Here is a 13,582-nt window from a genome sequence, read left to right as displayed (position 1 = left end):
GACGATGGACCGATACATTTTCCTCCTTTTTGACAAATTGCCATTATCATCACTGAAATTATAAAAGAAAAACCTTTTTTGAATTATGATAGTGAGTTGATTATGTTTTATGAATCAATGATGTTTTTTTTTGATAAATACATCTTTTGCCTGATATTTTTAGTACAAACTGTTAGGTATATTAACATTGGTACATTGACATTCCTCATTCATCACTCTATTTCTTTCTAATAAATCGAAGAAGTGAAGATGTAAATAAAGGGCCATCAAAAAAGCATTTTTGCATGCTTTTTTTTCATCTTTGTAAGATTGTGTGCTTTATTTCTTAGATTGAATGTTTTGTCATGGGAATCAAAAATTTTAATGTAAAAAGCAGTTTTGTAGTTTCTCATAAGGTTTCTTGGCATTCTCCATGCTTTCTGAAATATATGTTTTAACAATTGTTGTTTGATAGGTTTAAATGGTTTATTTGTATAATTTGATTTTCAAGTTTTCCATAAGCTTATTTGAATTTTTCACCCAAATTTGTTATAAGAACTAGTTATTTCCAAAACAACTCAATGGCAGGGAGTGAGATGACTAAGGGTTCCACTTTCAAATTGTACACTTTACTTCAAATCTAACTCTTTTTGACTAACAATCTTACACGTTTTGTTTATTTGAAACTGCCAGCCCCGCTAGATATGTACATATGTTATTTGGCTTAAATTACCCGGTTACTTTATCATGTAATTGTGGTCTCTTTTTTTTTTTCATGGATCCATGAGTTTCTTAAACGAAGTGATTTATAAATTATCAGTTTGATTCACATTTTATTTTTGCATTTTTTGGTGTAATTTTGACTTTATATAATAAGGATTTGACTTGAAAAAGAAAATATGAAAGATATAATATGAATGTGTTTGAAATTTTAAAATTCACTTTAATTTCTCTTACATTAATGGAAACTTATTTTTACGCTAAATTTTTATGCTTTCAACAGTGATTTTTTAAAAGATGTTATCTCTACACATGACTTTTTCCATTATTCCCTAATTTTCTTTCTTTTTAAGATTTTCTTTTTTGATTGTTTGCATTTTCCTCCCCTTCTTATCGATGAAAATTACAAGCTGGTTTATTAAACCTTAATCTTAAGGAGATGTTGATATAATTTCTTAAATTAAGTCCAAATTAAAGGTTTAATTCCAATCAAGAATGTCAACTTTTGATTTAAAGTTATCTTACATAGATTATAGACTTCAAAAATCAATACGCATTTTATTTAGCACATCATCTCAGACTGATTTGATTTTTATTAAATCTTAATGTAATATTTTCTCTAAGCACAGGACCTGTGGTTAGTTGTTCTATGCAACACATGGCACCGAACAAACAAACATTTAGCTGAAAATCCAAAAGTCATTAAATCTCTACCCTCGACAACTATCTGACCCCTGACTGACCTCATTGTGCTACCTGTATGAGCGCTTTTGACTGACCATTTTTTTCAACGGTATGCCAATTCTATTGATGTCTTTAATCAAGCACACTTTAAGATTATGTTTTGGTAAAGAATTGTTTTAGGTGTGAACAAAACGAGATGAAATCAAATTTTATTATGATACCAAACTTTTAACAATCATTTGCGCCTTTGATCGTTAAACCAAAGACAAGTTTAGACATAAAAATTGTAAGAAGACCATAAAAAGTTAGGTTTTGTTGAGTGAAGTATTTAAATAATGTCACCGTACATCAAATATATTTTTGGCTTAAAAGAAAGACAAGTGAATGCAGATTATAGTGCAATAAATTTCTTGTTCAGTTAAGTCACCAAAGCGAAGTTCCTTGCTTGTAAAGTTGAATAATATCCATTCTTCACGAACCTACCAGTGCAAGGAGGCTAGTAAAGCGGAGTGTAGTGTTATCTCCTATCAAGAGTTAATGATCATTGAATCCAACATGTTCGCATGGGTGTACGATCCGATAGTGATGTCGTTTCTTCTTCTCTTTACTAGCCTATCCTGCTTCTTTGGTTTGTGATTGTATTTTTGACAGGGGATATTTTTTTTTCTGTAAATCTTCTGCCTGTTTGTTCTTGGTTATTTATAATTTAGCTTATGATATCTTTAGGTTATGATTTTGATTTACATTTGTACTATTTTTGTTAGATTGCTTGTTTTTTTGTTTCAGCGGTCTCTCGTATAACCTCAATTGTGTTGGAAGAGACCTAAAGCAACAAACAAACAAAAAAATCCAACATAGTTTGTTAAGAGAGTTGCTTTTTAATACTTTTAACACAGTGCAAAGTATAGTGGCATGACTGACTTAAGAATGCTTTCGACCAGCAATGTCGTCAGATATTGCAGTTTCAGCTGTAGTGAAAATTCAATGCTAAATAAATTTAATTATGAATAAACAATGTTACTAATGCAGTTTCTAGAGTCTATTGCATAATCCACATAATAAAGATTAGTTAGATTTAATCTTTTACTTCCTTTTTAAAATCATCCCTCGTGTTAGTGTCGGTCATTATGATGCGATGCTTGTCTTTGAAAAGCGTTTTACATTTGACATTCTTTCTATAGATTACTCTTTAGCACCAGAGAGATTTGTTTCTTTTCGATTTACATAGAAAAATAGTAGTATTATGCTAGAAATCATTAGTTACCGTCTGGATCTGACACTAGTTTATCGGTGGTGTGGGGTTTTGAGGAATTGGGGCAGAAATAATCTCCACATCACCTGTAATGCAAATGATATAGAACCATGTCAACAGGACAAAGAGTGGAAATATCTTTATGGAATTAGACTATTATTAACTTGGATAAAGACAGAGCACTAAGCTTACAATTATAAGTACCAATATTTATCGCGGATGCAGTAAAGTTGTTATTTTCAAATTCTTTTGTCCAAAGAGCAAGATTTGATAGCTGGTATTGTTTGGTCAGATGTTACTTGAGATTAAGAAAAGATAAGAAGTAATTGTTGGTGTCCTTTAAATGATAGAGAACCTGTGATAAATATTGGCTTTATAATATTTATGCTTTTAAAAGACTGATACGGGTTATACAAAACAATATAAAGACATAATTCAAATTATTAACTTCGTCAATAACATAACATTCTTTCACTCTCAAGAATTTTAGCCGATTTCACTTCAAATAACCGTTGCTTAACTGGCAATTCTGTTTTCACTATGATAAAATAGAACATGTTAACTGTCACATAACATAAAAAAATCAAATCTGTACGGTGACATTTTAATACAATAAAATTTTTATTCAATATACTTTTAGTAAAATACTAAATTTTAATTGCATTTTTATTTCATACCGTAATAATTTATTTCTGGATGAAATTTCTTCATTTAAAAGCAGTTTAAAAGAAGAAAGATGGATCTTTAAGTAAACTGCAGAAAAGCTGACTCATATTTGAAAATTTAGTCACAATAATAATTTTAAAATACATGTTTTATGCATAATTTTCATACTCAGTGATCTCACCTTACTCAATCGCCTGCAGCGGTAATTAATTACTCAGTGACAGCTTTATCTCTTGTAATCAGCAAACGGTACTGTCGTTCAGGATCACAGAAACCAGACCTTTTTGCTAAAGGTTCATATTTTCGGCGCCGTGAACAACTGTTTGGAACATGAATCAGGAGAAATAGGGAAAGCTGTCTGAAAGTGGCATTATATTATCTTGTGTGTCGGATAGAGTGCACATAATTATTAACTTACGTCAGAGAGATGTTATGGCAAACTGTACTTAAAGAAAATGTTGATTGATATATCTGATACATTTTAGCCACTCATTATCGTTTAATTTATCTTTTTAATTGAGGAAATAATAGCTTTACACTTACACTGGTAATATATTTGTCCAGATTGGTATTATATGAATTTATTCAGATTTTAAGAAAGCTTTTAACATAGAATTGGATGGATTTCACTACTATTTTTCACTATCTCAAACATGTGTAATGTTACAGTATCTTGATGGTTTTAATTATTGGAAAATTTAGATCGTTGGAAGAAATATCTTTGTGTAATTCAACATTTATGAATACTTTAAACTTATTATTGAAACTGAAACTATTAGAAGGCACGCAAGTCAGATACTTGGAAGTTATATCATAATTTATTATTACTGGGAGATATTTCAAACTGTTACTGGAAGTTATGTCATAAAATTACTGGAAGTTATGTCATAATAATACTGGAAGTAATGTCATAATATTACTTGAAGTTATGTCATAATATTACTGGAAGTTATGTCATAATGTTACTTTAAACCTAGTGAAGTAATTTTTTTCTGATAAGAAATCCATTTATTTATTTCAGTTATTTGTTTGTGGATTGTTTTTATATTTGAGGTTTTTTTTGTTTTTGCTCTTTTTGTTTTGTATTTGTTTAATTTGCATGTTCATTAATTGCCATGTCATATTTGGCGATATATATATATATATATATTTCAGCACTATATATAAAAATGTGATGCACACCACAATACCAAAGCAAAACAGAAAAAGGAACTTAATACGGTTCAACCCGCCGTTTAACAACGCAGCCATTTCAAATATCGGCAAACAGTTCCTTGCACTTATCGATAAACACTTCCCGAAGAACCACCCACTGCACAAAATAATTAACAGAAACAACTTTGTGCGCAAAACATGATACATATTATTACCAACAATGACAGACAAATCATATCCGAACCCAACAATATTAAAATTAAAGATAACTGCAATTGCAGAAAAAGGGACAATTGCCCTCTAAAAGGAAACTGACAAAAAACCGCCATAATCTACAAAGCCACCATAGCCACTGACAAGACCAAAGCACAATATATTGGCAGCACAGAACCCCCATTCAAAACAAGATATAAAATCACAAAGCCTCCATAACACACGAAAACAAAGCAAAAAGCACCAAATTAGCAATGCACTATTGAGATAAATAAACACTAATAAAACACCAACAATAACCTGGGAGATTGTCAGAGCAGCCCCTACAGATGCGGTGCAGAAAATGCAACCTGTGCCTGACAGAGAAACTGGAAATACTATTACACAACCACAGAAACAACAACACCTTAAACAATAGATTAGAACTATTGACAAAGTGCAGACACTCTAATAAATTCAAGCTCAAAACACAAAAGGTTAAATAACCCTTACCCCCTCCCCTGCCCCACCCCTTCCCGGCCCTATTATTATTATTATTATTATTATTATTATTATTATTATTATTATTATTATTATATTATTATATTATTATATTATTATTATTATTATTATTATTATATTATTATTATTATTATTATTATATTATATTATTATTTTATTATTATTATTATTATTATTATTATTATTATTATTATTATTATTATATTATTAATTATTATTATTATTATATTATTATTATTATTATTATTAATACATTATTATTATATTATTATTATTATTATTATATTATTATTATTATTATTATTATATATATTATTATTATTATTATTATATATATTATTATTATATTATTATTATTATATATTATTATTATTATTATTATTATTATTATTATTTTATTATTATTATTATTATTATTATTATTATTATTATATTATTATTATTATTTATTATTATTATTATTATTATTATTATTATTATTATTATTATTATTATATTATTATTATTATTATTATATTATTATTATTATTTATTATCATTATTATATTATTATTATATATTATATTATTATATAATTATTATTATTATTATTATTATTATTATTATTATTAATTATTATTATTATCATCATCATACACACATACACATACACGCAATGAATGCACACTACAATATTAAACCATCAACATAACGGAACAAGAACATCATTATTGAACTCCAAATGAATAAATCGGAAAAGTATGCCGCCGACTGAATACGTGGATAAATAACCACAGAAACACGTGTTTCGGCTTTATGTGAGGGACTCCATTTTATTTTATTTTACTAGAACATTCAAGGTTACAATTAAATTTTTGTGTTGGTACCTTTTTCGGTCGGCAGATGTTGTGAGTATTTGGCAAAATGCATAGCATCAATATGCCTGCCAGTGCCAATCGAAGCAATGAAAAATCTTACACTAAAATATATATTATATGTAGTGTGTTACCTCAATCATCTACAGTGTGTTATGAAGACGTTTCTGATCAAACAGCTATAAATCGGTCGCAAACAATTGATTGGTGTCAGCCGCATTATCTCAATAGAAATCTCGATTGTGTAGGCTATTTATTGCAAAATGTGCGCCTGCCTCGTTTAGATAAATATTGAAATTGTGAAATATAATGAATTTAGTTGTATTAGATGGAGGAAGGGTTGCATACCTGAGTTTTAAGTTGGATAATTTAATAGTTATAATAATGTAGAATAAATGTACCGTGCTCCACTTTAAAGAATAAATTTTAATAGTAGCAGATATAATAAAAAGGATAATTCTTGATATAATGATCGACCATACAGTAATACTTGTATCAACTAGTGTGTTTTACATTTTATTATACATTATTGAAGATATTTCCTTATTTTACGACTTGAGTTTCAATTTTATTCACAGTTATTACTTTGGGTGAGGTTTCTGACCTCCCACACAATTATTTTTGTATCAACCAGTGTGTTTTACATTTTACAATAAATTATTGAACCTATTTCCTTATTTTATGACTTGAGTTTCAATTTTATTCACAGTTATTAGTTTGGGTGATGTCTCTGACCTCCCATAGCGGACGGATTATTATTGTGTCTAATCCAGTGTTTTACATTTTACAATAAATTATTGAACCTATTTCCTTATTTTATGACTTGAGTTTCAATTTTATTCACAGTTATTAGTTTGGGTGATGTCTCTGACCTCCCATAGCGGGCACGGAGGTTACTTATTGTGTCTTATATCCTCTTATAACTTTTTTAAAAAATTGCTTACTGTCGTTGTCTTGGAATGGGATTACTTGGTTTTGTCCTGGACATTGCCGGACTCCTTGGGATGGGAACAGTCAAATGTATAGTTGTAGTCTTGGGTGAAGATATTTTTTTCCCTTGTAAATCATTTCTCTTTTATGTAATGTTATATTTTCTGTATTGTATATATAACGGTTTGTAAACATTCAAGTGTTCTCCTCTCAGTGGGATCCCGTGCTTGCATCTGGATTAGGCTTTTAGGTGATCTCAGACTCAGACTAAAGCACGCTGATAGTGTGCTCTTCGAATCGACATCTGTTCCCTATTTAAACCATTCCGTTTGTCTTACTTTATTTTTCTTTCTTGTTTTTTTACTGTCCCATTTTATTCCTTTTTACTGGCACTGAAATGACCTTAATGTGTCGCAAGCGCCTTAAAAACAAACAAACACACAGTTATTACTAACGGTGAGCGATGGGTAAAATTCCCCCTAGGGCCCTGGACAAAAGTGCGGGGCAGTCCTAGGCAAGCTTAAGGACCACGGTTCTACGGTTCCTGGGAAATGAGAACCGCAAGGACCGGTTCCGGTTCCTAGAATACTCGAGGGAAAGGGATGGTTAATATTTTGTGTCTGTGGTCTTGCTGGACCAAAAGTATGGGAAGAGTTTATTTTGATTTGCTTGTTTTTTGTGTTTTTTTTTATTTTTTTATTTTTGTTTTGTCTCCATTCCTTTTTTCTCTTTTTGTGCGGCTATATGGTCTTGTGGTATGACACTGGCTTTCGGATCGGAAGGTCCTGGGTTCGAGCCTCGCTCGGCGCCTAGTTGAATCCTTGAAAGACTCTTTACTCACATCCTATCACCGCACTCGGGTGTAAAATGAGTACCTGGTCGTCAACAGTGTTGTCTCTGTCGGAAAAAAATTGTAACATCGCCTAACAGGCGTCATGTCTCGTTCTACATGTTACGTGTTGTTATTAGTCAGGGACCCGTTGTAAACACATTTGAGCACATTTAGTGTATATTGCGCTATATAAAAGCTTAATTTATTTTTTGATTTTTAATTTAAAAAAATATTTCTACCTGTGGATAGGACGCTAGTCTATCCCAAAGTACTTTTCGCCAGATCTAATAAACCCAGCTACCCATTCACTGCTGAGTAGACAGGGAGTTCAGAAAAAAAAGCTCGACTGCACCCAGGATCAATCTCTGGCCCTTTGCTTGTAAAGAGTAAAGAGAGTGCTCTATCAACTGAGCTATCGGGGCCCCCAAATACTCTATTGGGTTTTTTAAAAATACAGACGTTATAACTGTTATTTTCGAAGGAAGATATAATATGTGAAACTCATATCATTTGATTAGTTAAAACACCAAACGAAATTTTAATATTGTAGTATTTTAAATGACAACAATGCGATAGAAAGGAGTGGTGACAAGAGACAGACAAAAGATAACTTACTTATCAGAACCAGAGATTACTTACTTATCCGAACCAGCCAAAAGAAAACAAAAAATCGGACTTGCTAGGTTCAAAACACACACACACACAAACACACACACACATAAGCACACACACGTACACACACACACACACACACACACACATCTTTAATAGTCACATTCGTTTCAAACGACAACCCATTAGAGAACAGGGGTCATGCCTTAATCATAGATCATTGCCATTGCGATCATTATGGTGTAGTAAATTTTGAAATTTACCCCGTATAATGGAATCGTCCAAGGCGTTGATGATTGTCTGCGACCCCTGCTTCCCCCATCCCACACACGGGAGGGCGGTTTGCGGAGTGGAGGGAGATGGTTGTCTGTATCGGTTGGCAAAGGGGGGTGGGTGCGATTAATTAAGTGGGATGGGTGGTGATTGGTGGCAGAAGGCAAAGAATCGCTGGAACAAAATAACGGAAGTAGTATGGCGCGAGAATCGGTGGGGCCGTTGAAAGGTTATAAGAAGATTGGACCGCAACGGTCCATCACTTTGGGACCGGTCCCCGGTTCTCAGCTAAAGGACCGTGGGACCGGTCCCAAGAACCGATCCTCAGCGCGGCACTACTGGACAACCCCTTAGCCGCAAATTAAGCTCTTGAAAATGAAAATGGAGTCAATTCTGTAAAAGATATTTTAATTATTATTTTTTCAAACCGTGCATAATTTCAGAAAATGAAGAAATATTATAAGCTAGTTTCTTGACAGCTTCTATATCAAATCACAGGGGTGGTTAAAACAATTTATTAAAATATATATATCCTATATATATATATATATATATATATATATATATATATATATATATATATATATATATATATGGGTCATGCATATAAATTATATTATGGCAGGTAATCTTGTCCTTTCTCCACAAGGTGTTGAAATTTCTTCCAGACGTTGTACTGGTCTCCTACAGGTTTGATCGGTGTCGGGTCGTATTTGTACGAGCCATGCTTCTCCTTTATTACCATTACCTTGTCGATTATAGCTCCACTCTATTAAACAAGAGAAATGTGTGTATTACAATATAATTATGACAAAAGATTTTACACATCTTTATGGTATTTGACTCGAATTTTACACCAGGTCAGTTTATGATTTAAAAAATTGATATAAACTGTAAAGGTATGTTGATACAGCTCAGATAAAGCAGATGAGAATAATACAAGTGAAAAACAAAAAAAAAAAACAATTTTAAAAGTTTGCATTTATTGTTTTGTAGAGAGCTGTAATATTCACCCGTACTTATCAGCTTTGTATAATGTCCATTCCCTAACTTTATGACATTTAGATTCAGATGAATAAATTTAGTCTATTATTCCCGCCAATAGCGATACTGAGGTTGATGAAAATGGTGATTGTGCTGGTGATAATGATAATGATGGTCATGGTGGTGGTATTGGTAATTCTCTTGATGATGATGACTGTGGTGATGATTGTGATTATTATGGTGATGGACTTTGAGCACGTTTAGTGGATATTGCCCTATATAAAAGCTCAATTTTTTTGTAAAAATTTTTTAAAGAGGACAATGATATTAGCCCTGGCGTAAAATTAGTGGTATTGTTGGATGTTTTATGGATGTTGGCGATTTGGTTATTGCCTAGATGATTGTTGTAATAATGATGGTGAAATTCAAACTATCTTGCAGCTTATTCAGAGATTGAGATCACAAAAGTTTATTGGACTAGCGAGTATTAATCAAAGTACCGTGTTAATTACGAGACTGCAAATTGAAAGACATTCATTAAGTTAACATCGCATAATAATTTGCGTCCTAAATTAGCAGTTTTAAAATCTTTCGATGCTCTTTCCTTATGCTAGTTTCTTCATGTCTAAGAATTAATGTTTAATTCTCTCGCTACCAACTGCAGAAAATTCATCACATTCAAAACGACACACTAAACATTTTATTAATCAGATGTGTTTTGTCCATCACAAAATTTAAAGACAATTTTTTGTTTTGTTATTTCTATAGGATTGTAGTGCTGTTATGCAACGCTCGTTTTGCTGCAAAAAAAAAAAAGTGTATAATATGTACTTATTGGGGGTCCCGATAGCTCAGTTGGTAGACCACTCGCTTCACACGCATAAGGACCAAGATCGGGTGCAGTCGAGATTATTTTTCTGACCCCTCTGTCCCCCCAGCAGTAAATGTGTAGCTGGGTCTATTAGATCTGACGGAAAGTACTTTGCCATAGACTAGAGTCCTATCAAAAGGGTAGCAAGTAATTGCTATCGTCCGTTTCGCGTTATAGAAACCGGGATAAACTCCGGTTCCATGGGCCTTATGGTTCTGAAGGACTACTTTCATATGCTTATTGCTTCTGAGTTTCAGTGTATTTTTGTATTGGGTCGGTGTGACATTTACATGAAAATCCTGAAAAAACGTCGGTAATCGTTTTTGTTTTTAAGGGTTTTGCTGCGGTTGCAACACATTTAGGTCATATCAGAGCCAGTAAAACGGAAAATAATGAGATTGTCAAAAAATTCTAGTATTACAATTAAAGCACCCAAGAAAAAGAAAGACAAAGGGGAATTTATTTACATGGGGAGAAGTTGTAAATTCCGAGAGCACATTATCAGTATACTAAGTTTCAGATCATCAGCACCGTATCTCAAAATAAGAGGATTACAGTCAAATGTTTACAACAAAAATATAACTTTCAGGACTTAACGGAGAGATGATTTACAAGGAAAATAATACCACCTTCCAAAACTAGCATTATACATTTGCCTGTTTCCCCCTCAGCCAAGGACTCCAACAAGGGCCAGGACAAAACCAAGTACGTAATCCCATTACAAGACAAAATACAGAAAGCAACTCAGAAAACAGATATAGGGGGGTAGAAGACACTGCAAGTGACATCCTGTCCTGTCCACTATGGGAGGTAAAAAAAACCCCACCCAGAAAATAGTCGGTAAGAAGAGAGTTAAGCAGTGCTATAATCCGTATCACCGCCTACCTTATCATCGGAGACCTGTTCCATGTACAAATGGGTAGCGTTGAAGACTTTCATACGGGTGTAACCGTAGTCCACGGCACGGAAGGCAGACCAGCTCTCAGGATGGGAATAAAATGGGTTGTGATGTTCTCTGCAGCCCTTGAGAAAGACAATCATGCAGATACTTTCGTACTTTGTGGAATCTTTCTCCCCTCCCCCCACATAATCAAATTTAACTGGAAATGATTTTTTTAAAAGTTAGACAACGAGAATGCTATATATTTTTCACTAAATGAAATCATCATCATCATCATACTATTAGTGATATGGATGGTCTCAATTTTATTCCAACACTTTCAGACAAATATTTTGTAAAATTCAAAGAAACCAATTTGTGGCGTACGAAATCATCAAACCTTTAAGACTTTAAGGCAATGACAGACTGAAAGTTAATGCGATTGATACAATCACTCGCTATTTTCCCAATTTATCGGTATCTTATTGATTTCTTCAAAACCCGCTCCCCTTCTTCCCACCGTTCCAAAGAAACAAACAGAAAGTTTGCAACCATCAGATTATGCTGCCATTGTTGTCGAAAGATCAAATATATCGGAATGTCCAATTTTGTGCTTTGTCAATGAAAACAGACCATGAACTAACATCAAAACATCATAAACTTATCATGAAAACAGAACCGTGTCATAAACTTATCATGACAACAGAGCTATGTCACAGACTAAGCATGAAAACAGAGCTGTGAGCTCTGATCAAATAATAAGATTCATGGGAGACTTGAGAGTTGAATTTTTATGGATTATGATTGTATTTCTGGACTTAATTACTTACAGCAGAACCAGTGATAATGTGAACGGGTGCCTTTGGATTGGTGTATGGCTCTTCAGTGCTCCCGTTCATAACCTGAAGTATATTGAGAAGAAAAAAAAAGAAAATTGGTTGGTGCAACAATGAACAGTAAACTTTAAAAGAACCTCGCTATTAAACAAAGTTATCTATACTTTTAAAAAAATATCATGGAAAAATACTATTATAATTAGCTCCATCGTGACACATTTAAAATATGTTCCATGCTTTTTACTTTTTAAACAAATGAATATGAAAAGCAAAGCGTCTTTTACGCTACTCTTAGTTCAAATCATCAGCGCTTTATATACAGGGAAAAAACGAATAATAAATAATATATTTAATTTTATAGTATAGCTAACTTTACAATAAAAAAAATCTGATGTTGGTATAGCTTCAACATTTTATTTCTCACGTAGTATAAGTCCTGTTGAATTAAAACACACTAAAGGATGCTCATCTCTATATTATGTTATTCACACATGCAATTGAAAAAGAGTAAAGACTTGTGTGCTTCGAAATGCAATTTTTTAAAATGCGATCATACCTTTCTATTATAGACAGGCCAGAGTCTTTCATAAGAATGTTCGTGAGCCCACAGAGCAATATCCACTCCATTCTCGTAGAACAATTTTTCCCATCCAAGAATATGGAGAAAAGGGATGCCAGTTCGAATCTGGTGTATTTTCATTAAATATCATTTTGTCAGAATTTTAACGAAAGGTTATACACAGAGGGGACGAGGGTGGGGGGGGGGGGGGGGCATTGAAAAAGCCAGATTAATACAATAACAAATTACGCATAATGTTTAAATTTATGTAAATACAACATGACTGTTGAGTCATTTGTTTGATTTAAAGGACATTTATCAGGATTTCAAAATTGAAATTTACATTTATCAGTAATCTGGAAAATAGCAAGACGGATAAACATACTTGTTATACTGGCTGAGTTTATGCCGGGTCTCTTTAGCGTTTAATGTACATTAGCAATTTCTTGCCACTTCTTACCCTCACCCCCTTGGGTTGAACCTAAGTATATCTCATAGTACTTTCCACCAGACCCAACAGACCCAATTATTGCTGTATGGATTAAGACGAGGGGGGGGGGGGGGATAAGAGAAAAGTTTCGAGTGTACTCATTATCGTTATAGAAAGAACGAAGATGACGTCGCTCAGGCTTTTGTTATTAGTAAACTGTATTAACCAGACTATAAACGTTTAAGGTTACACATAGTTTTGTGTGTTGGTCCGTTATACTTCCGAATGGCAATGTTTTGAGTTTTTAGCCAAGCAACATCTATACCAAGACGAGTGCATGCGTGAGACAAG

At 32.7% G+C, this 13,582-nt stretch overlaps 1 protein-coding gene across 1 annotated transcript in view; it reads right to left on the bottom strand.

Moving 5' to 3' along the window:
- Positions 1 to 9,065: 9,065 nt before the first annotated feature.
- LOC144972787 (acid phosphatase type 7-like) overlaps positions 9,066 to 13,582 on the bottom strand; it is a 20,096-nt gene continuing 15,579 nt past the window's right edge. The window contains exons 9-12 of the mRNA XM_078914416.1: positions 12,799 to 12,927; positions 12,237 to 12,308; positions 11,412 to 11,549; positions 9,066 to 9,440 (exon numbers count right to left, since the gene is read on the bottom strand). Coding sequence (XP_078770542.1) covers positions 9,288 to 9,440; positions 11,412 to 11,549; positions 12,237 to 12,308; positions 12,799 to 12,927 — 492 coding nt within the window. The 3' untranslated portion in view covers positions 9,066 to 9,287. The remainder of the gene's footprint in view (positions 9,441 to 11,411; positions 11,550 to 12,236; positions 12,309 to 12,798; positions 12,928 to 13,582) is intronic.

The sequence above is a fragment of the Berghia stephanieae genome, chromosome 1 (assembly GCF_034508935.2).
Source record: "Berghia stephanieae isolate SIO BIC M18660-M18661 chromosome 1, UCSD_Bste_1.3, whole genome shotgun sequence".
In the NCBI taxonomy this organism is placed as follows: Eukaryota; Metazoa; Mollusca; class Gastropoda; order Nudibranchia; family Aeolidiidae; genus Berghia; species Berghia stephanieae.
The sequence above is the reverse complement of the archived record's forward strand: the minus strand, read 5'-3'. Positions and strand labels throughout refer to the sequence as shown.